General features: G+C 42.7%; 1 protein-coding gene across 4 annotated transcripts; it reads left to right on the plus strand.

Moving 5' to 3' along the window:
- Nucleotides 1-103: 103 nt before the first annotated feature.
- On the plus strand, nt 104-20585 carry vmp1 (vacuole membrane protein 1). Of its 4 annotated transcripts, none has more exons than XM_012874820.3 (12): nt 104-176; nt 722-836; nt 1094-1226; nt 1557-1647; nt 3420-3530; nt 10931-11098; nt 11212-11343; nt 12768-12848; nt 14684-14800; nt 15944-16005; nt 18898-18997; nt 19533-19676. In XM_012874820.3, the coding sequence occupies exons 2-12, from the start codon at nt 758-760 to the stop codon at nt 19674-19676; spliced, it is 1218 nt and encodes a 405-aa protein (XP_012730274.2). In that variant the 5' UTR covers nt 104-176; nt 722-757. The 4 variants fall into 4 exon arrangements, with proteins under 4 accessions (XP_012730274.2, XP_021178380.2, XP_021178379.2 ...); XM_021322705.2 differs by lacking the exon at nt 104-176 and adding an exon at nt 204-294; XM_021322704.2 differs by lacking the exon at nt 104-176 and adding an exon at nt 318-559.
- Nucleotides 20586-21847: the final 1262 nt, after the last annotated feature.

Genomic DNA, 21847 nt, shown 5'->3' on the forward strand with positions numbered 1-21847 from the left:
AAGTTTTTAAATGTAAAAAAAAATGCTATACCGGTAAAATACCACCCTTTTATTTAATATGAAATATTGCCGAATATCAGTTGACTTTGGCGGCGCTGGTATGTCTTTTTTTTTTTTTTTTTTTTACTTTGACACGCTCAGGTTTTGTGTTTCCGGGTGAAGAAGTCAGGAACGAGGTAGGTTGGTGCCTTTTTATTGAAGGAAAAAAATACATTTTATTTCTTTTTAGCCTTTCTTTCCTCTGTATCGTGGTACCATTTAAGGTGACACATTTCTCCGCAAACGAGGCGAACGGTATTTTTTTGTTTTCGAGCTGGTTTCTAAACGTAAGGGCTTCCGGTGTCCCGCTTGGCTAGCCGGTTAGCATGTGGAGGGTTGTGTTGTGAGCGCATTTCACTTCGTGTCCTGTTACAGGCTGACCTACAAACAGACATTTCTTCCACTCGGCTTCATTCTTTGTTTTCGGACGTCAGTCGGTAATATTCCCCTCCGCCTTTGCCTTTATTTGTGTGTTGCCTCCCTTATCGTCTTCGCCTCGACCAGAAACGGCAGCTAGCCGGTGTGTTTGACACTTTGACAGGTTATTGCCCCACAGCCGCTAATTGGGATCTTAACTCTCCCGCTTAGTGCTCCTCCAGTCTGTCCTTTCCTCGCCTCCTTAGGCACTAGGAAGCGACTGAACGCGAAACTAACATTTTTGTTCCCCTTTTCTCCCACACAGACTGCCCGAGCAGCTTGGAAACGGCGACGGATTGAGATGGCAGCCAACGGAGCAAGCTGCGAGCAGCCCCAGAAACGAGCAGGACCCAGAGATAAACAGAACGGCACGTCCCCAGGTTGGTGGCGGGAGTTAAAAGTCCACCCAGAAGGTCCCGCTGACTGATAACCGCAAAAACCGCATGGCACCGTGGCTGACTTTCTCAGGCTGGGGTCACTTCCTGGTTGCTTTCGCCGCATGTCAGGAAGCGGGGCAGAGCCGCGGCGGCCAGCGTTGTCATGTGTCTGGCGTTGTCCATTCCTCAGGATGTGATGGTTAATGAGCCCGGTGGTTGTGCGGGAACGCCAGGTGATCCCTGCTCTGTTTGTCCTTCAGACCTGTCGTCGAGAGAGAGGCGGCAGCGGGACAAAGAGGAACGTCTGTCTCTGGTGCTGTGGAGGAGGCCGGTGGTCACTCTGCGTTATTTCCTCCTGGAGACCCTCGTAAAGCTAAAGGAGTTGACTTTTGAGTAAGCCTTCGAACCGGTTTTTTGCTCTGCTCTGTTGGGGTCGTGCAGGTATACATTTATAGCTGTGACCCTTTGCCCTGTTTGCTTTTCAAACAGCTACAGTTTTCCTGTGTTGGCTAATCCCTCATAGCTGCTGAGAACCTGTAGTATATAACCATATGTCACCTTACAGAGTGCATTTTTGTAAGAGCGAAGCTTTTAATCTAGCTTCATACTGATTTTAATTATGAAAAACAATGTAATGTCTCATAAGATTATTTAAGATTTAATCAGTTGTCATGGTTGGACGGTTTTAACTGATCCTATTGTTTTGTTTTTTTTCACCCCCAGGCTTTGGCACCGGCGAGGCACAGTGTTCATATTTTTGTCGTTGTGCTTTCTGTTCTCCATCACGTACTCCACCGATGGATCGCACCAAACGGTGAGGCTTCACTCTGTGTTGTCAGCCACATAAATAAGGAACGCCGCTGCCTCGTCGCGAACTGCGGACCGGTTAACGATAATGCCGTCTTTATCTTTTTAAACTTTGCTTCCAGAAACGTTGCACTGATAGATTATGCAGTGCGCACTGTTGTCAAGTAACCCTTGATCACACTCTCAGCTGGCTGGAAGTTTTGTTTACAGCGCCGGTCGCCTGACAAGGTTCAGTTAAAGCACAGAAGCTCGTTTCACAATCTCTGGCTGAAAAGTAACAAGTCGAAATGAGGAGAAATCAAGCCCTTGACGAAGCATTTTAAACCAAGGTCTGCAGTCCTGTAATTACACGCTGTCAGTAAGGGTTGTTCTTGGCTCTGTTTTGCACATAGTGTACTACATGATTCAGACACTTGCAAAACCAGCTTTTATCCGGAATAACTTGAAGTTTTTCTTCTGTTTCTTTATCGGCCTCCTATCTTTGTTGAGAATTTTTTTATCTGCTGAGGTTTGCAGCTATTTTTGTCCATTACAGGAAGTCCTTACTTTGACAGCGCCACTGCAACATTAGAATACTTTGGTAACCAGAGGAGTCTATTGCCACACCGCCGTTCATGAAACAGTTCTCTCGTTAAGCTGCAAGTTTCCTGCAAAGTACCTCTGCTTGCTGCTCCGAAATCACAAACCAATCTGCACACATCACCGCATGTGCGTGCTCAGAGTGTCGCACGTCTCCCGGTTCTAAAGGGTTAAATTTGGCAATGGCGTGGAACGCCTTATTGTTTTTATTTCCAAGCATCACCACCGCTGAAGAAACTCCAACTTTCTGAAGTCCAGAGAGGTTTTCTCTCTCAGGGAACTTTAACATTGTCCTGTGTGTGTGTGTGTGTGTTAGTTAAAAGACTCCCCAGTTCTTTTCAGAAAGTTCCCACTTCTGGTGACCAGACGTCTAAATCTTGGCTTTAGGTGTTTAGTGCGAGAGGCGAGTGACTAGAAAGCTCCTGTAGCGGCAAATCCTCATCTGTTCGCCCCATGCGTGTCAGTTGGTGTTTGGTGTATTTTTTGGTTTTATCGCAGATACTGCTAGGGTTACGGTCACACATTTCTGCTTCTGCCTCACCTTCCCGTTAGACGTTGCTGCAGTGGTCTGGTGGGTAATCCGGATCAAACCTTGCGAACCGAAGTTGTGCTAACTTAGAGAAAAGGTTTTCTCAGGAGAATGTCTCAGAAAAGCCAAACATGGTCAGTCTCTTTTGAGTTGGACTGTTAGGATGAAAGTTACGCACGTTAAGTTTGAATTACCACTCTTGGACTTTTGCACTTCCTGACCTTTCCTGGGGTAACACAAACGTTTTCCCCTGAGCAGCTGACTGCTTCTAAACAGGTTGATGAGTTGATTAAATTAATTTGATCCTTAAATCCTGCCGAAGCAGCGACTGTTTAGTTTTTCTCATTACTGCCGGTATCCGCTGAAACTTTCTCTATCAGGGATGGATGGTATCTTGTTTTGTCGTGTTTTTTCATACAAGAGCCTTAACTTTGTATCCATTGTCACATATGGAATCCTTTTGTTTTTCCTTTTTTTTTATTCTTTTATGCAAAGCAAACGTTGAAGTAAGTTACTGAAGTATCATTCAGTAAATAAATGTATATAAATAAAAGTATACTGAATCTTTTAAGATGTTACTTCAAAGTCTTACATTAAACTGACATTTTTCTGTTTTCTATGTTGGTCTAAAATGTTTGTTTTTTTTCTTTTATACACACATTTCCTGACAGTATGTTCAATACTTGGAGAAGAAGTTCCTGTGGTGCGCCTACTGGGTAGGCCTGGGAATCCTGTCCTCAGTGGGGCTGGGGACCGGCCTGCACACCTTCCTCCTCTACCTGGTAAGAGAGCGTGAGCCGCAGGGGTTTGGATAAGCAAAACTTTCTAACCGACCTCTGCTCCGCAGAAAGACAGGCCACTTGATTCCAGTTTGAATACATGCAAAAAAAGATAACTGAAGTAGATTGGTCTTTGCTGATAACGTTTTACGCTCTAAAGTCTGTATCAGTCGTTATACTGTGGTGATATGGGGAGGGGGGATGAGAAGTAGAAGATCTTTGACAAAGTTCCTGTCTCCCAGCTGTGTCTTTCTCATGGAAACACTTCAATCTGCTTGACTCGTACAATGCCATATTTCTCAGTTTTTATGTGCAAATTTGAGTTTGAACAAAAAGCGTCGTAATGACATCCTTCTTCTGTTTTTTTTGTTGTTGTTTTTGGCACTAGTGGCTCGTTTTTTACAAGTTGGCTGACAGGAAAGGGGGTTTTGAGCAGTGTTGTATAAAGTACTGAAATCTCAGAGTCAAGTAAAAGTATAGGTACCTCTCCAAAATATGACTTTGGTAAAAGTCCAAGTCACTGACTAAAATGTACCTTGAGTTAAAGTAAAGTATCTGAAATGTCTTGTACTTAAGTATGAAAATTACTGTAAAAATAGATGAAATCAAGTAATGTAATAAAAAGTATAAGTAAAATGTAAAATAAGGCAAAAAAAAATTTCAGATTTTGGTTAACTTTGAAGGTCAAATTGACTTAAAATAATATAAACAACCAAGTGCAGGAGAAATTTAGACCAAGTTTAGACAGAAAATACTAACTTTTTGTAAGCTTTCAGTTTTCCTTCTTCAAGTAAGGTCAGTGCTATGCACTTTAAAATTGTACACAACCAAGTGCAGGCAAGGGGATGTAGACTAAGAACATGGTTAAGTGATAAACCAGGCTTAGTTAACCTACAGGAAGTGGTAAACCTGCTAATAGATACACCTGCAACGTTATCAGTAGGTGGGGTCAAAACATTTGCATTTCTCTCTCTCACTCTCTCTCTTTTTGTAATGAGAAACTAAACCAAACATTAAAAATGTATTGGAGTAAAAGTATGCAATTAAGTTTGGAAATGTAGTGAGGTAAAAGTAAAATGTATCAAAAAATGTTATACTCAAGGAAAGTATAAAGTACTCCAAAATATACTTAAGTACAGTAGTGAAGTATTTTTACTTCGTTACTATACAAGACTGGTTTTGAGAGTGGGGAAGACATGCAGCACAGGACCTGAGGCCAGAATCAAACCTCGGTCAGCCTCGTCGAGGACTACGGCCGTTTATGGGTGGTGCTCACTACGCCCGCGGCATCGTAGCACGCTCCGTAATGTCATCCTATAGGTTAACAAAGATGGAGAACATTTACAGCAGCCGGAGAGTACTTCAGCAGCTAATCGTCTTCTGGATGAATTCCATTTAAATTCCTATACGACAGTTTCAACTAATTCCACTTAGAGGTTGGACTAGAGTCCTTTTTCTAAAATAATATTTATTTCAGTGTTTGCAAAACTGACAGCCTACATCATAAATGGAGAAGGTGTAATCTGCTTGGCTCTGCTTTGCTGCTCTTACGAGTCGATCCCTGTTGTCGCCAGATGATGGCGCCATCATCGCAGTCCTAGATAGAAGTCAAAGGTCTGTCCCCCGGTCTATGTGGGCCGGGTCCTTTGTGGACCGCCAAAAAGAGAAGAATGAAGAGATCGGCTTGTGAATTGGGACGGTCTGGCCTCCACCAGCTGTCCCCGCCCTTCAGCAGCTGTGAAGCTAAACAAACTGAACCTGAAGATTGATCCCCTTGTCTCCACTACAAATAACTGTATTTTCCTCTATGCATATTCATTATGGCCCACAATATTTTAGTTAAAAATGTTGCTTTATCATCTTTTATTATATACTAATTCATTAATCAGCCAAATATTTAACTATAAGTTGAATTATACCACTAAACAAAATCCATTGATGACAAATACCATTTGTGTGATTTTTTTTTTTATTTATTTTTTTTAAACATTTTCCATCTTAAACACTAACCCTTCTGAGCAAAGCTTGAATCATTTTATTTCTAGACAATAATAATATTGAACTAGCCAATCACTGACATTAGATAGCTGAATTATTTCTCATAGCGTAAAGCCAGCAGGGGTCTGAAAGCAACGTGCCGGGGGAAAAAAAAGGCGTTTTCTCTGGGGAAACCGAGCCCAGAGGGGGCGATCGGCCTGGAGAGAGGTGTTCTCTCTGGGCGTGGTGAACCTCGGCTATCTTCCTGCCTAAAAATGGTTTAAAAGTTACTTTTATTTCACAGAAAGTGTAATAAATCCAACTTAATTCACAGCTTTTTACCCCCCTCCACCGTTGCTGTTTCTAGTTAAAAAGTTCTGTTTGAGCCATAATGAATCATGGGATAGGATTAGCAAAGGACCGACCCTTCAAATCGGGGAAAGCGACACATTTGAAGGAGTCTTAGAATGATCTGTGAATTGGGACAGCCGTCGCTGCTGCGCTGTGACGTAATGGGCCAGCTAACACGTCCTTTGAAGGATGTGGCCCCTGAACTGAGACAGACCCGTTGTCCTGTTAAACACTCTGAGTCACAACAGCCACGTATCCCAAGGCTAACCAGGTGTGGCCTTCAGTTTCCCTGCTGACGCTTGTCAGAGAGTGACTACATCAACCGAGTCACTCTCGTGTGTCATTTGTCTTTCATGATTTTGGCTTTAAGAAAGAGTGGAAGAAAGTGAGCAGAGTTTGTTCACTTTTAAGTGATCGTGGACTTTCATTCTGGAGGACTTGTTCATGCGGGCCTGCTGAGTCAGCGATTTCCGTTGCAACAAAATGATAGGAAAACATACACGGGTGACCTTTCTGTTTACAGCGACTTTCTAGACCCAAGTCGTTCCTGGGGTCAGTGTCCATATTTTTAGTTTTTTTATTAGTTTCTCTCTGCTTTGTCTTACTTGTTCTTATCATACTGGTACGCATGGTCTTTCTTGTTTGTGTCTATTTGTTTCTAACGTTGCAACATGACGCAGAGGGAGTGTGACCTCAGTCCTTGGTAAAAGCTCCATGTCTAACCCTAACCCACCGCTGCTTGGAGGTTTTCTCTCCATTCATATTATGAACATGAGCATTCTGTGAAAATGACCTGGAAATAACGCGTTTAACTGCGTGTCAGAGAAGCCGGGAACTCGCTTCAACACGAAAAAGAAAACTGTCTTCATCTCGGTTATTCTCTCTGCTCCTTTCTTGTCTTTGTACATGAAAGTCTGTTTTTTTGTTTTGTTTTATTCTTTGGCATTTCAAGTTCTTTGTTAGAGCTTCAGCTTTCTAATACTACTTTTATGTTTGGTAGAAAACAGATTTTAAAGGGTTAATCTCCTTAGCTACATGGCGTAGGGCTGATTGTTGGTAACGGGTTGATTATTTGAAAGGTCCTCTGATCTCTGACCTGTTGCGCTCAGACTCTGGTTCTAGCGTCTCCAATCTACTGCGACTATTTTCATCCTTGACTGAAAAGCTGAAACGTCGTCACATGATACGAAGCTGCGTCTCACGAGACGAGGAGCCAGTTCCTGTTTTTCCATGCACTAAATTTAGTTCATCCTCACTTAACACCATCCCATAGTTATTCATATTACATGTGGCAATTGTAAAGATTAGCCACACACACACACACACACACACACACACACACACACACACACACACACACACACACACACACACACACAGAGTTTCTGCTGCCTTACCTCCACCCTGGAGGGTGATTTAAGCGCCCCACAGAGAGGATTAGATCATGGTGCTGCTCATGGGAGTCAGTCACCACAGTGATTCATCATGATGTTTCAAAACGCCGATCCTCCACTCTCAGCTTTGGTCCAAAACGGAACATTTTGTCTTGCTTCATTTCTTATGTTACAGCAATTTAAACAGAGAGAAAATACAATGTAAATCTTATTTCTGCCTAAACTGTAGCCTCTGGTTTCTTCCACATGAGTTTAAAGGGTATATTTCTTAGATTATATTTATAAAAAAATCAATTATGCATAGAAATAATTTTCACACTGCAAAAACAGAACTAAAAATAAGTTAAAATGTTCTTGAAATGAGTGTATTTGTACTTTATTTGAGCAGGTAAATAAGATAATCTGCCAATGGAATAAGATTTTTGCACTTAAAATAGAAACGATTCATCTCCATCAACTTATTTCAAGTGCAGTATATCTAATTATCTTATTTTATGGGTAAAATTACTCCTTCTATTGGCAGATAATCATATCTACCTGCTCAAATCAAGGACAAATACATTAATTTCAAGAAAATTTTACTTATTTTTAGTTCTGTTTTTGCAGTGCAAATTACAGATGAGAGTTGTTTGTCTGGTTGTAGTGCTTCATTTTCCTCAGAGTTTTGTCGTTTGAATCTGCTGGTGGATTCAAACGACATAGATAGTCATCCAGGACGTGACAAACCAAAGGCCAGTACCTTTCTACTTCAGCCATTTAGCTTTTATTTCTTCTTCTTTTTTTTTTTTTAAATAAACCAACATAAAACACAGCACAGGATACATTTACACAGTTAATGTACCAACCCAAAAACCTCCCCCCCCACTCCCACTCATTCACATTCATTCACCCACATTGAATTAGTTTATTAATCCACAAAGTTACATTTTCAGAATAAACATTTGAAAACTTCCCATCTATTTTTATGTTTTCTAGCTTCATTATCGGCTTTGACCATATAACTTTCTAAAGTTAAAAAATGCTGAATAAATGTTTTAAAGAAAGTAATACTAAGTGAGAATCTATTTTTGGCTTTAAAACCAAACCTTTTAAAGAGTACAATGATTAAATTAACTAAAGCGTGACTGTCAGCCATTTAGTTTGTTTGATTAAAAAAAAAAAGTATTTTCTGAAACAAATGCAGTTACATCTTAAAATAGAAAAATACAAATGGGGGGGTCCAATGCGGCATTCTAATTTTGTATTACTAATTTTATATATTTTGTAAAATGCTGAAATATCTAATTTTGTATTACTTTACATTTGTGGAAGTGGTGATCTAAGCGGTCAGAGAGCCAGACGTTACCCAAAGTGGGCAGTGAAGCTTGCTCTGGGTCCGTGAGCAAGACCCCTGACCACAGACTGCTCCCTGTGGCATGGGTTAAACACAGACACATTTCCCCTCTGTGTGATTGTAAAGAGAAATATTATTATTACTACGGTAATATGTGTAGCAGGACATTTCCCATAAAAGGCGTGCAGAAGAAGAGCGCTACTCAGAGAATGCAGAGGAATGAGTAACGCTACAGGTCCATTTAATGTCCGCAGCTCAAATCTGTGTTTTAGCAGCTCAAACATGCTTAATGTAGTTTATTTTATTTTATTCTAATAAAAAATGGCAGGACATAAATTGTAATGGAACAGTGTTGTCATTTGTTTCAACTAACCTCTTCAAAAGGTCGGTTTTCATTTTCCAGGGCTATAAAAAAAGTTCCTTTAAAGCAAACTGGGAGCTTTTATTGGAGTTTCTACTGGATCGGTAAAAAGTATTGCATTTAATCCTCTCCATTTTAGTCCCTTTTATACCTTCTGGTAAGCCACATTAAACCTTAGGTTTAATTTGACCTTAGGCTCAAATTTTTGCACTTGTTTATTTCTTCTTGGTGGGATTCATGCTTATAGCTGAGGAGCTCAGGTATTGTGATGAGACTACCCAGGCCTTTGATGCCGGGCAGCAGACGGCTCTGGTGGAAAGGCTTTATCTCAAGTCTTCCCCGAAAAGCCGCAGAAAGACTTCTGCTCCTCATTATAGCTTGTTTGAGGAAGTGAAATCAAAAGGTTCCTGTTACCTTAAGCAGCTCCTTTGTCAGCAGAGGGCGTGTTTCATCAGGTTTGGTTTCTAAAATCTAACAATCTGCTAACAGAGCTGAAGCCAGCAGCATGCTGTGGTCTGAAGCTTTGAGGCGTGGAAAAAAAGTGTTGAAGCAACAGACATGCATGCCAGGGCCAACCACACAAGGGGGGGAGCCATAATTAATTACGTTTTTCATTAGTTTAAATTATAGGAGGGAAGCATTAAGACAAGTTCAGTGTAAATAATAGTAGGTCTTGAGTTAAAATGACGGCGTTAAGAAGTCCTACGTTTAGCTTTCTTGGAACTGATATTTACGTTTTGATGTAATCTCTCTTTTGGATTTGAAGCGATTTCTTTCAATCCAGATGTTTTTTTCTTTTTTTGGTCTTGTCAGGTGGCTGATTTTAGTGTTTTTTTTTTTTTCTTGTGTGTCAAACACTGGCTTGTTGTGTCTTGTAAAAACGGCGGTTCAGTGAGGCTCTCCTCAGTTTGAAGCTGTCACTGACTCACGGCGATCCGTCCGTCAGCATAAAGGCTTACCTGTGCTGCAGCTGCAGGTGGGCCGGCCAGGTGGGCGCGTGTCGTCAGAAATCTTTGGAGGTCAAAGGTCTACCTGTGAGAGGAGCGCCGTGTGACTCTGCTTCAGTCTGTCTTCCTGTGGCAGGGTGGATGTTGTTGGTTTACCAGCTCAAAAAACGCATCAAGCCTAATAACGTTTATTGTTGGCCAGCTGCAAACCGGAGGCCCTTTGGTCCAGTGAAGCTCAGCATCGCTGCTGAAATCATTACCTGAGTGATCATACTGCTAGATGGAGACTGAAAGTAGATCCTGATTTCACGTCCTCCATTAGGGACTCATCAGGCTTACATAAGCTGGGACTGTTTAAACTGCTGCGACTTACGTTGCTCTCTCCATTTGGTGAATTTATATTATTGAAATAAGATATGAATGATATTTGTAAAGGGTTAGGGTTATTGCATTTAACCGTAGGGAAACACATCTGAATTATTTAGGCCCGTGTTAAGATCAGGATTGTTTTAACCTGATCGGTCATTTTGTTTACACTGCAAAAACAGAACTAAAAATAAGTAAAATTTTCATGAAATGAGTGTATTTGTCCTTGATTTGAGCAGGTAAATCAGACTATTTGCCAATGGACTAAGATTTTTCCACTTAAAATAGGAACAATCCATCTCCATAATCTTATTTCAAGTGCAGGATGTCTAATTATCTTATTTTAGGGGTAAAGATACTCATTCCGTTGGCAGATAATCTTATTTACCTGCTCAAATCAAGGACAAATAGACTAACTTTGCGAACATTTACTCGTTTTAAGATCCTTTTTTTTTTTTTAGATCCGCTGCGTTTATTTTACTCGGAGAACAAAGGAAGAAGAGAGTTGCACAGCAGAACGCAGCCAAACATTTACAGGACCGCGTTCTGCTGATTTAATTGCTATATAAATTGCACAACCATGTTTAATCCCTTCGTATTTCATGACTTGTAGAGGTCTTTTTTTTTTTTTTTCATTTCTGATCGTCTCCATGTGACCGAACTGTCTCTTTCAGGGTCCTCACATAGCTTCAGTCACCCTGGCAGCTTATGAATGCGGCTCCACGGACTTCCCCGAGCCTCCGTACCCAGACCAGATCATCTGTCCCGAAGACGGAGGGGTGGAGGCCAGCATCTCCATCTTCTCAATCATGTCCAAGGTCCGCCTGGAGGCCTGCATGTGGGTGAGTGGAGGAGACGACCAGAATGCCTGCCAGCTCGCGCTTTCAGCTACCGCACATGTCGGCCAATTACCAACGACAGGAGCCCATCGTGATGGCAGCTGTGTGTGTTTCAGGGCGCCGGGACCGCCATCGGAGAGCTGCCGCCGTATTTCATGGCCAGAGCGGCCCGTCAGTCAGGAACCGATCCAGACGATGAAGATTATGAGGAGTTTGAGGAGATGCTCGAGCAAGCAGAAGGTGCACAGGTCAGCAATCTAAACGCATACGTCTGTAAAGAACCGACTTCTTTAATCCTCTATTAGAAGGTTATTGGTGCTTTAAATTGTTTTATTTATTTAAATGTTGCCTTAAAGAAACGTTAATCAAAAACGTGTCAGCTTAACATCTATTTTCTTACCGACGGCCGTTTCCAAACAATCAGAGGTCTTAAAGCAGCCGATGGGTTTTACTCCTCCTTCCTTTACTTGGTGCCATCCTCGGCCTAAACTTTAAAAAAAGCCCTGTAACCAAACTGGTGTTTAACTTTTGATCTGTGCGGTTTCATCCCATCGTGGTGATCTCCTCGCTACTCATCATCTCACTACGATCAGATTCCCGTTTTAATTTGCCCTCCTTTTGAAAAGCGAACAAAAGGGCCTGCGATTGGTCCTGGACAAAGCGCACGAGTTGAGCGCGGCCCCTCCCTCGCTGCTCTTCCAGTAAATGCCTGTGTCGGTGGGTGAGTCACCCCCCCCTGAGCTCGGCTCCCTCTTTAATCATCCCCTCGGGGCTTCGCTCTCTTTGCCTCTCACCGGCCTCTAATTTGAATGACGGACAGCGCTGTCAGGAACAGAGCTCACATGGCCGGGCTCTCCGGTGCTGAGTCAGCAGCACAGAAACGGAGACATTGTCTCCATCACTCAGTCCCACTCCACTGGTGAAGAGGATCCCTGCACCTGCGTTTCTGCCCGTCTCCGCCTCAGAGCGACATGTCAGAAAAGACGATAACTTAACTCTGAGTAAAATTACAGAATGAGCGTAACAGAGAATCTGGAAACCGGATTCTTTAATTAGAACCAAGCAAAGGGAAGTTTATGTCACCAAATCATGGCGGCAAAGGTTGTGAGAAACAAATGTATGAACTGACCTGATTTAAAAATCAGGCCAGGAGGTTTTTTCATTCATGAAACTGAGACTAAACCAATGAACTTTTAATTGTACCAGTTTTTTGTTTTTTTTTAAACATCCTGTTAATCCCCCTCCATGTGATCTGTACCATTAAACCCCACGCCCGCCCTGCAGGAACACCGATGCAATCAGAAGAGCTCTGATTCTTTGCTACCTCCATGGATTTGAGCAAAAACGCCACGAGATTTACCGAACGCAGAGGAGAGAAGCAAAAATTGCAGTGCTCAAAAATAGCAGATAGTTCACCACAGGGCTGTTGTTCCTCATTATACTGTTACAGTAAAGCAGCGTAATGACAGCCACCAAGAAAAGGCCATCGATTTATCCGAACCAGAACAGAAGGGTGAAGATCTCAAATTAGATGTACAAGATGTTAAAATTCATACGAATGAAACGTTCAAAAATAATACGCTTTAGAATAAGACGGGTTTGTTGCCTGAAGGTAGCTGCAGACTAGTTTCTCTGATCGTGTCTGACTGCGATCTCTTTCTTTGTTTTCCAGGATGTTGTTACCAGAGCAAAGCTGGGAGTTCAGCACATGGTGCAGAAAGTGGGATTCTTTGGGATCCTGGCCTGTGCCTCTGTAAGTAGACATGATTGTTCCTCCTTTAGGTCACCTAACCGTGCGAACGTGTTTAAAACCCTACAACCACTTCAGTTTCTCTGTTGGGATTTTATGTGACAGACCAGCAAATTTAACACATAATTGAGAAAAGGCAGGGAAAAAGATGCACGGGTTTCTCTTCTTTTTTTTTTTTTTTTTTTTTTTTTAACGCATAAAAATGTGGAAACTGTGGCGTGGCGTCGACATGACTCAGTTTTCTTTGCGACCACCTCTCCCAGCAGCTGCAAGTCTTTTGGAGCGTGTCTCCCCAAAATGTATGTCTGTTTTTGTTTGGAAAATAGCTCAAGCTCAGCCAGACTGAATGAATGAAGAACATCTGTAAGCATCCCGTTTTATGCCGTGCTCCCGACTTTGATTTGAATTTGGGTCTCTGCCATTCCAACACATTAAAGGCTTTGGTCTAAACCATTCCTTTCTAGCTCTGGCTGGTTAGGGTCACTGTCCTGGTGGAAGGTGGACCCCCACCACAGGGTCTACTTTAAACCCCCCAATAGGTTCTCTTGTATTCATCTCCGTCCTTCTTCCCTTCAACTCTGGCCAGCTGAAGCATCCCCACAGCATGATGCTGCCACCACCCAGCTTCACCGTGCAGACGGTGCTTTCACTGCAAAAAGGGAACTAAAAATAAGTAAAAAATTTCTTGAAGTGAGTGTATTTTACCTTGATTTGAGCAGGTAGATAAGACTATTTGCCAATAGAATGAGATTGTTGCACTTAAAACAGGAACAATTCATCTCTAAAATGACATAATTAGACATCCTGTACTTGAAATAAGACGATGGAGATGAATTGTTCCTATTTTAAGTGCAAAAATCTTATTCCATTGGCAAATAGTCTTATTTACCTGCTCTAATCAAGGAAAATTACAATGATTTTAAGAAAATTTTACTTACTTTTAGTTCTGTTTTTGCAGTGTTGTGTCGGATTTGCTTTCCCTCTGCAGAGCAGCTGGTTTTATTTTCGTCTTTTTATTTTCGTGAAGAGCTGCAGATGAGAGTTCTGCCGCCGTTCTTTCACCGATTGCTGTCTTCTTGCCAAAAGGCCGGGTTTCAGGTCGTGCCTCGGTGGTTTGGCGCTTGTGCGAGTTCTTTCTGAGGGGCTCAAAATGTGAAATATCACTTTATGACCCAACTCTGCCGTAAACGTCGCAACCTGAACCCGTAATGAGTCGGCCATGCTCCTCTTGGTGCCGTTTGTTCTCTGATGTTCTCCACACACAGTGGTGGACTGTGTTGACTGATTGACGGCCGAGGTTGTTTGCACTAGATTTTATTTCGGGGTGCCAGAGTACAAACACGTGCCGCACTTTTCAGACTTTTATAGGCGGTAAAAACTGGATCATTTTGCCCTGCTTTGTGTTAATGTGTCCCATAAAATACATTACACTGCAAAAAGAGAACTAAAAGTAAGTAAAAATGTCTTGAAATGAGTATATTTTTCTTTGATTTGAGGAGCTAAATAAGACTATTTGCCAATGTAATGAGTATTTTTACCCCTAAAATAAGATAATTAGACATCCTGCACTTGAAATAAGATGATGGAGATGAATTGTTCCTATTTTAAGTGCAAAAATCTTATTCCATTGGCAAATAGTCTCCTTTACCTGCTCTAATCAAGGAAAAATTCACTGATTTCAAGAAAATTTCACTTAATTCTAGTTCCCTTTTTGCAGTGTAGCGCTGCTGGTCGCATGTTGTGAATACTTTTGTGTGAAAACGTCTTTGTTTCTATGATTTTTACTCTCTGAGCTCATTAAAAAAGTGCATATGCTGATGTGTTTCTGTGTTTCTTAGATTCCCAATCCTCTGTTTGACTTGGCTGGAATAACCTGCGGGCACTTCCTGGTTCCCTTCTGGACCTTCTTTGGTGCAACTCTGATCGGGAAGGCCATCATCAAGATGCATATACAGGTCAGGGTTCATCTGAGGCGGTTTCCACCTCAGGTTCTCGTCTCATGCTTTGTTCCCTCTTTCTTAAGAAGCGATGCAGGCGTGCCCACGTAACCGTATCTAATTCTGATATGATTCATCTTTCTGCATAGCGTCGCGGTTCTCTAACCACAGCGTAACGCAGAATATCCGATTTATTCTTTAGCAGGAAAGGATTCTCTGCTGACTGACGTACTGAGATGAGTCTCCAGAACCTCAAAGCATTGTGGGAAAGCTCAGGCCTGGTGCTGAGATTATGCGTTGGTTACTATGAAAGTCCTAACTGTGCACTTCTGGTTGACTCTCACCAATAGTTGCTCTGCCCCTCTGGAGTTCCCCCCCCCCCCCCCCCCCCCCCCCCTCCTCTAGTTTTAGCTTGAGCGAGTTTCCAGATCCTTTCAAGAGGCTCCAAGACCAAAAGCAGAAACCTTTGAACTCTTTAACAACAGTTTGCAATGACACACAAAAAAAAAAAAAAAGCGACTCATCAAATCAGATCTTTGTTAATTACATGGGGGTGGGGTTGAGACTCACACCAGTGACTAATATAAGCCGAGACTAGAGGGGCCGTCTGTGTCAAAGTGACTCGCCACGCTCAGAACAAATCCATCTCCTGGAGGTTCTGCTCCAGGAGGTCACCTGGAGGTGGAGGTGGAGGGGGGGGGGGTTACGGGCCGCGCTGAGTGGACAGGAGGAGGCAGAAGGAAACGGAGCAGACTTGAGAAGCTGCAGGGGAGCGCCGCCGCTTCGGCACCTTGAACTCCTCAGACATCACGTGAAACGCCCCGTCTGATCTTGTCCAGGGGGCCTATGCGTCACTCTGTTCAAAGCTGATCACTTTCAGAACCGGAGGGAAATAATGTGGTTTTACCCCCCACCCCCACCCCCCACACCACCCCTCTGCTTTGGTCTTCTGCAAACCACACAGAAAAACTCCTCCCAGCCCAGAATTCTGCTTAAGCTCCAGGTTCCAGTTTTTTTAATTGCCGCGTGTCAAAGCTTTTTCTCCCGACACGCTCAGGCTCCCGTTTTAAGACATGTTCAAGTTGTGAGTCTCCTTTGTGAAACTATTATTATAAATCATCAGTCAAAAGCCGCTGATTGTCCTCTCTCGTTTCCCCACAGAAACTTTTTGTCATCATCACCTTCAGCAAGCACATCGTGGAGCAAATGGTATCACTTATGGGGTAAGTGTGCGAGAAAGGCTGACCCAGTTCATTTCTCTGTAAAGGAGACGGGTCACAGGTCTGGTTATTGTGGTTGTTGATACGTTCGTCAACGTTTTCCCATGAATTTTTCTCCCCTGATGGGGAGGGTGGAGGGGGGGCTCCTGTATGAAGAAATGCTTTCACTGCGTAGGAGTGAACATAAAGGTATTACCCCCCTCCTCCCACAAACACACATGCAATCCATCTCTGCTGCAGCGGTGGCCGGGGGTGAGATCACCTTCGAATGATCTGACTCACTGGGTTCAGCTCTGACTGACAGGACGGCCCCAACACGCTCAGGCCTGATGGGCCTGCCTGGAACTCCCTTAGCTCAGCTCCTCTCAGGCTTCCCCCGCTGCATCTGCAGCAGCCATAAGCGGTTATTAATGTCGCTGAGCAGAAATGTTTAAATATGATCAAACTGGGATCAGAGAGTCTGTTTTCAGAGATAAAGTGCTCTCTTCCCTGCTGCTTGAACCTTCCTGTCTTCAGTCTGATTACGACTGCACACCTCAATAAATAAAACGGTGCTGCTTGATTATGAAGGGGAAGAAAGCTGATGCATGAGTTTCAAATAAAAATCTAGAAAGTGTCAAATGTCTTTTGAGTTCAGCTGTAATAGAACAATATTTTGTAAAAGAAAAAAAAAAAAGAAAAAAGGATGTTTGTACACTGCAAAAAGGGAACTAAAAGTAAGTAAAATTTTCTTAAAATATGTATATTTTTCCTTGATTTGAGCAGATAAATAAGACTATTTACCAATGGAATGAGTATTTTGACCCCTAAAATAAGATAATTAGACATCCTGCACTTGAAATAAGATGATAGAGATAAATTGTTCTGATTTTAAGTGCAAAAATCTTATTCCATTGGCAAATAATCTGATTTACCAGCTCAAATCAATAAAAAATACACTTATTTCAAGATGATTTCACCTACTTTTAGTTCCCTTTTTGCAGTGTAGCAGCTTTACGCATCTATTTCTGTTTTTTTTCCCTCTGTGATGGAGTTCAGACTCAGTCAGATTGGATGGAGAGCAGCTGTAAACTTCTTTCAAGTCTTCTGGACTTTGACTAGGCCGTTCTCACACATGGAAATGCTTCTGAACAAACCAGCCCATTGGGGCTCTGGCTACATGCTTAGTGTTGCTGATGCTGGGCGGTGACATTTGCCCTCTCACAGGTGTTCTTGCTAGTGATTGTCCTGCACTGAGCTCCGTCCATCCTCCAATCGGTGCTGACCAGCTTCCCTGTACCTGCTGGGGACAAAACGCGTCCCCACAGCATGATGGCGCTACTGCCGTGTTTCACTGGTGTGTTGCGGGGGGATGTGCGTGTAAGACCACCTTCTTCCACAGCTTTCCTCTACACGCCTTGTGGCAGACAGGACTTCCTCTGGCTTAAAAAAATAAAAGTCTGATTTTTGTGGAGTGTCCACCTGAGCGGTTGCTCTCTCCAGCTCCTTCAGCGTTACTTTGGGCCTCTTGTCTGCTAATTGGATTATTGATCTCCTTTTTCGGGCCATCAGCTCAAATGAGCAGCCTTGTCTTGGTAGGTTTGCTGCTGTGCCACACTCCATGTGTGGAGAATGGACCGAGCCATGTGAGATGCATAAAGCTTGGATATCCTAACACTGCTTTCAGCTTCCCAACATCTTTATCCGCCAGTATTCACTTTATAGACCCGTATTTAATAATTGGTGGACAGAAGATGGGTATTGGCTCCACTGGAGTTCATTTAGTAAAGAGGCATGAATATGTTTGCATAACCAGGTCTCATTTTCTTTTCACTTTGAAATGATAGATTTGTTTTTTGTTAGTCTGGCCCAGTAAACATTTTATTGAAATTTGTGGTTTAAACATTGAAAACCTGTGACTACATCTTGAGACCACTCGTTTCTCATATGGTTAGTCGCCTAACATGCATCACCAGGCTAGTAACATTGACCATATTTAGACCAAAGTTGTTGTTTTTTTTTGTCTTCCTGATTCAGTCAATTTTAAGGTTCTTTCCCACAAAGATGCCGTTGGGTGACTCGCCATGATTTGTACAGACGGAGCTTCCTTGCTGACACGGGATGTGTTTCATGTTCGTGTGTGTGTGTGAGGCTTGGAGAGATAACGCTGACTCAGTCAAATCTAGTGTTATTCAGCAGCAGGAATTACCCTTTTTTTTTTTTTTTTTTTTTCTCAGTTTGCTGCTTGTTATCTCTCTTCCTTTTTGTTTAGTCTAGTCTAGACGACATGCTTACACCCTGACCGGCTGAATTCTGAGCATTGTGCTCAGAGGCTGTCGGTCATTTTTTCTTTTCATTGTAATTATAAGTAGATGTTCCATTCAGGCTGGCGTTCGCTTTACCACAACGTAAAGCCACGGCAGCAGAGCTGATCTCTGGCATGAGAAACGTTCAAGTGGTATTCGTTATGACTGGTCCCCCCCCCGGTGAGCGTTTCCACTCCTGCCTGATAGGGGAATTAGCGGATTCTGATTGGCTGACGTTCCACCACGAAAGCAGCAGTGGTGGGAAAGGTGATGACATCATGGCGACTCACTTCCTGATTGAAGGGGCTGACACAGACTCCTATAAGGAGCTTAAGAATATAAAAGGAGGGCAGAGGAGTTTGTGCTTCAGTCCTCTCTGCATGCCTACTCCTGCTCACAGTAACAATTAGAGGTGGTGGCCGCTGCAGCACGGGGCCCGTGTGTAGGATGGGGCCCCCGGATGCTGCCGGTGGGCCCCGTGGTTCAGTGACTGGAGACAGACAGGACTTTATTTCCAGCTCTCAACGCTTCTTAAAGGCTCTTGCTTGAGTGGTGAGTTGTAAATCTTATTCTTCTTTTTTCTCCCCCATTTTATTTTTATCTCTTTCAGGTCTGTGCCTAAAATAGGACCCTCACTGCAGAAGCCCTTCAGTCAGTACCTGGAAGCCCAGAAGAACAAGCTGCACCATGCTGGAAAGAGTGGACCAGCGGTGAGAACAATGGCTTTTTAGTTTCACAACCTTTACTTGTTTTGTTTTTTCTTTTTCTTCCACCCTCCATCTGTCTGTCCATCTGTGTAATGAGAAGATCCTTAGATCTAACAGATGGCTTAATAAGCAGCTGACAAATGATAGGTTAGGATGACTATTTCAGTTTAGAAATGTGCTTACCAAATGGTTTAGACTTAGAAATGTGGCCATTTAAATAGTTCCTGATCTTAAATGTGTCGCCCTCTGCTGGACAAATGAAGTAACTCCAGCCTTTTAATGACCTCAGACACATTTTAAGACTTTTTTTTTCCCTTCTCTCCAACATCTTCTTTAATAGAAACAGTGCACTAAACATGATTTATTGTTGCTGAAGAAACAAACAGAATATTCCATTGGGCTAACCTTTATAAACGTGTTTAAATTATTAGTTACACTGGAGTTCAGCACCAGCAGGCCTTGACTATTCACCATCTGAGTGGTTCACAGGGATGAGCGTCATTTATACCATATCCGTGTTCCTTTTTGTGGTTTCCAGGATGAGAACTGGCTGTCGTGGGTGTTTGAGAAGGTGGTGCTGGCCATGGTCTGCTACTTCGTCATCTCCATCATCAACTCCATGGCTCAGAGCTACGCCAAGCGGCTGCAGCAGCTGAGGCACTCTGAGGAGAAGAGCAAGTGACGGCGACGCAAGGCCGCCACATGCATCCGAGTGACTGTGTCTCTGCAGCTGCTGCTCACAACTTACCAACAAACCTCACCATCTTCATTTCTCAAGAGAGGCTGAAGGCGTTTGAAAATGAAAAAAAAAAAAAAAAGAAGAAAAGAGCGAAACGGGCATCCCTTGCCTGTGCGCGCGCACACACGTGCTATCAAGGATGTATGTTGAGTGTTATTTCTGTCTCCAGGTTTTATAGTTCTTCCTCTCATCTCACCCTGCGTGTGTGTAGCGTGACTGACTCCTGCTAGCGGTCTTAACGTGTTACTTTAACGGTAAATTAATCCTTTGATTAACCTCAGACGTAAAGCGGGGGTTTGATGGTGGCTGCCGCGCTGAAGGCAGCGCCCATCAGATGCTATGCCTTATGCAAGACGGGAACGCCTGAATTCCCTTGAATATAGCTCTCCACTCACGGACTTGATTTTTATTTAATTATGTAACAATTAATGACGGATGGGAGCTGGTCTGACTTTATTTTTATTTTTATTTTGTGATGTGCTGCCAAGACAAGTGCAAATGGATGTTTTCTTTTCAGGGTCTTCACGTCTTACCCCCAGTAAACAAGACATTTGTCTTTTTTATTTCCTGTACTGTCTGTTTAAAGTGATGGAGATGGGGGGGGCAGCAATATCAACTTACACAAGTGGGGTATCAATGGTTTGCACATTGTGTAAATATGTTTATCTTTTTGACTGTATGATCAGATGTATTTCTATTCCAGTTGTTGCTGTGAACAAGAACCAAGAAAAAAAAAAAAAAAAAGTAAGAGAGAAGGTGGTAACATCTCCATTGTAATCTCAGCAAACGGTCCCATTTCTATTCTGTACATTTAGGTCAGATCATCTATAAAACATGGAAACGATGACATCTTTTTCAGTCCGAGTCTTATTTAACGTTTGCTCTTTTTAAATGTTCATGCTAAAAGAAAAAAACAACTGCTCTAGCCGAGATTTTAATGTTTAATTTCCTTTTTGAAGAACTGAGCATCTACAAGGTAAGTAAATGGATCGAGTTTCAGTCATGTGTGTCTGATCAGAGAAATTATCTTTAGTTTAAGACGTTTCTGATTCTCGACGCGTGACATTTTGAACATTTCCCAAAAGATGCTCTGTAGCCGCCCCGTCAGCTAGCTTATCAGACTGGTGTTGGCAGTCGACTTTTCCATGGCAGCAGCGGTCTGTAAGCTGGCTGAAGCGGTGGGCCCTTCAGCGTCTCTGTCCCGCCCCCCCCAGTGGCTGACTGCTGCTCTGCTGTCCTGTCGGCCCTCTCCTGTTGTGTAAGAACCAGCCCAGTGAACAATAAACTCAGTTACTGAACACCTCCGCTGTCTTGTTTCTGTCCACTTTTGCCCTTCGGGTTAGTCAGAAGGCTTTTAGATATCCACATTCATGAATCTGCTGGTGGTTCATGGTTGGAGCAGCAGCTGTAGGAATGATCCAGCAGATGGAAAGTATAATGTTAGTGTGATTTCTGCTCTTTTAGCTTAAATGTATTCTACTTCTGGACTCCTACATCTAATGAAACAACTGAGCCTGTTAAGATAGTCAGTTGCTCCTAATATAAACAAAAATCCCAATGTGTCTACACCCCTTTATTTCTACTACCAATACAGATAATGTCTAGTAATTCTGAGCTCTAAATGGTAGAAATCAGTCATGAACAGATCATTTCAAAAAGCTTAGGACCTTACAGACTAAGAGGCATTTTAGCAGTTTATTAGAAACAAGTTATTTTGGTTCATACAATGAAAACTGAATCTTAAAGAGAACCACTCTAACTTAAGGTGTTGAGACTAAAATACTTGAGACTGCTTCAGTTTTTATGGCCATGAAAAGTGGTCAGATGAACTGAAGTAAATTACAAAGTGAACACATTTAGGGGGAACAGCCAGCTAAATGACCTGTCAGCCAGGGTAAAGTGTTAATGAAGGCTGCCATGCTGCACCAGAGGGAGTTGTACTTTCCTTGTTTTTGGTCTGATCTTCTAGTTATTTGCACACCAGAGGGCAGCTTAGTGCCAGCAGCAATAAGAGTGGTTACCTTGTCTTTAGGTAATGATCACAGGCAGCCAGACACCTTTTAGCTTTTATTTGCTGTGTTTGGCAACCACAGATGCTTTTGGGATGGTCTTAT

This window comes from Fundulus heteroclitus, chromosome 18 (assembly GCF_011125445.2).
Source record: "Fundulus heteroclitus isolate FHET01 chromosome 18, MU-UCD_Fhet_4.1, whole genome shotgun sequence".
In the NCBI taxonomy this organism is placed as follows: domain Eukaryota; kingdom Metazoa; phylum Chordata; class Actinopteri; order Cyprinodontiformes; family Fundulidae; genus Fundulus; species Fundulus heteroclitus.

Bases quoted from the DNA above. Each gene is read 5' to 3' on its own strand.
- vmp1 (XM_012874820.3), top strand. From the start codon at position 758: ATGGCAGCCAACGGAGCAAGCTGCGAGCAGCCCCAGAAACGAGCAGGA. The intron at 3,531-10,930 runs GTAAGAGAGCGT...TGTCTCTTTCAG, and splicing joins ACACCTTCCTCCTCTACCTG to GGTCCTCACATAGCTTCAGT. The intron at 14,801-15,943 runs GTCAGGGTTCAT...GTTTCCCCACAG, and splicing joins TCATCAAGATGCATATACAG to AAACTTTTTGTCATCATCAC.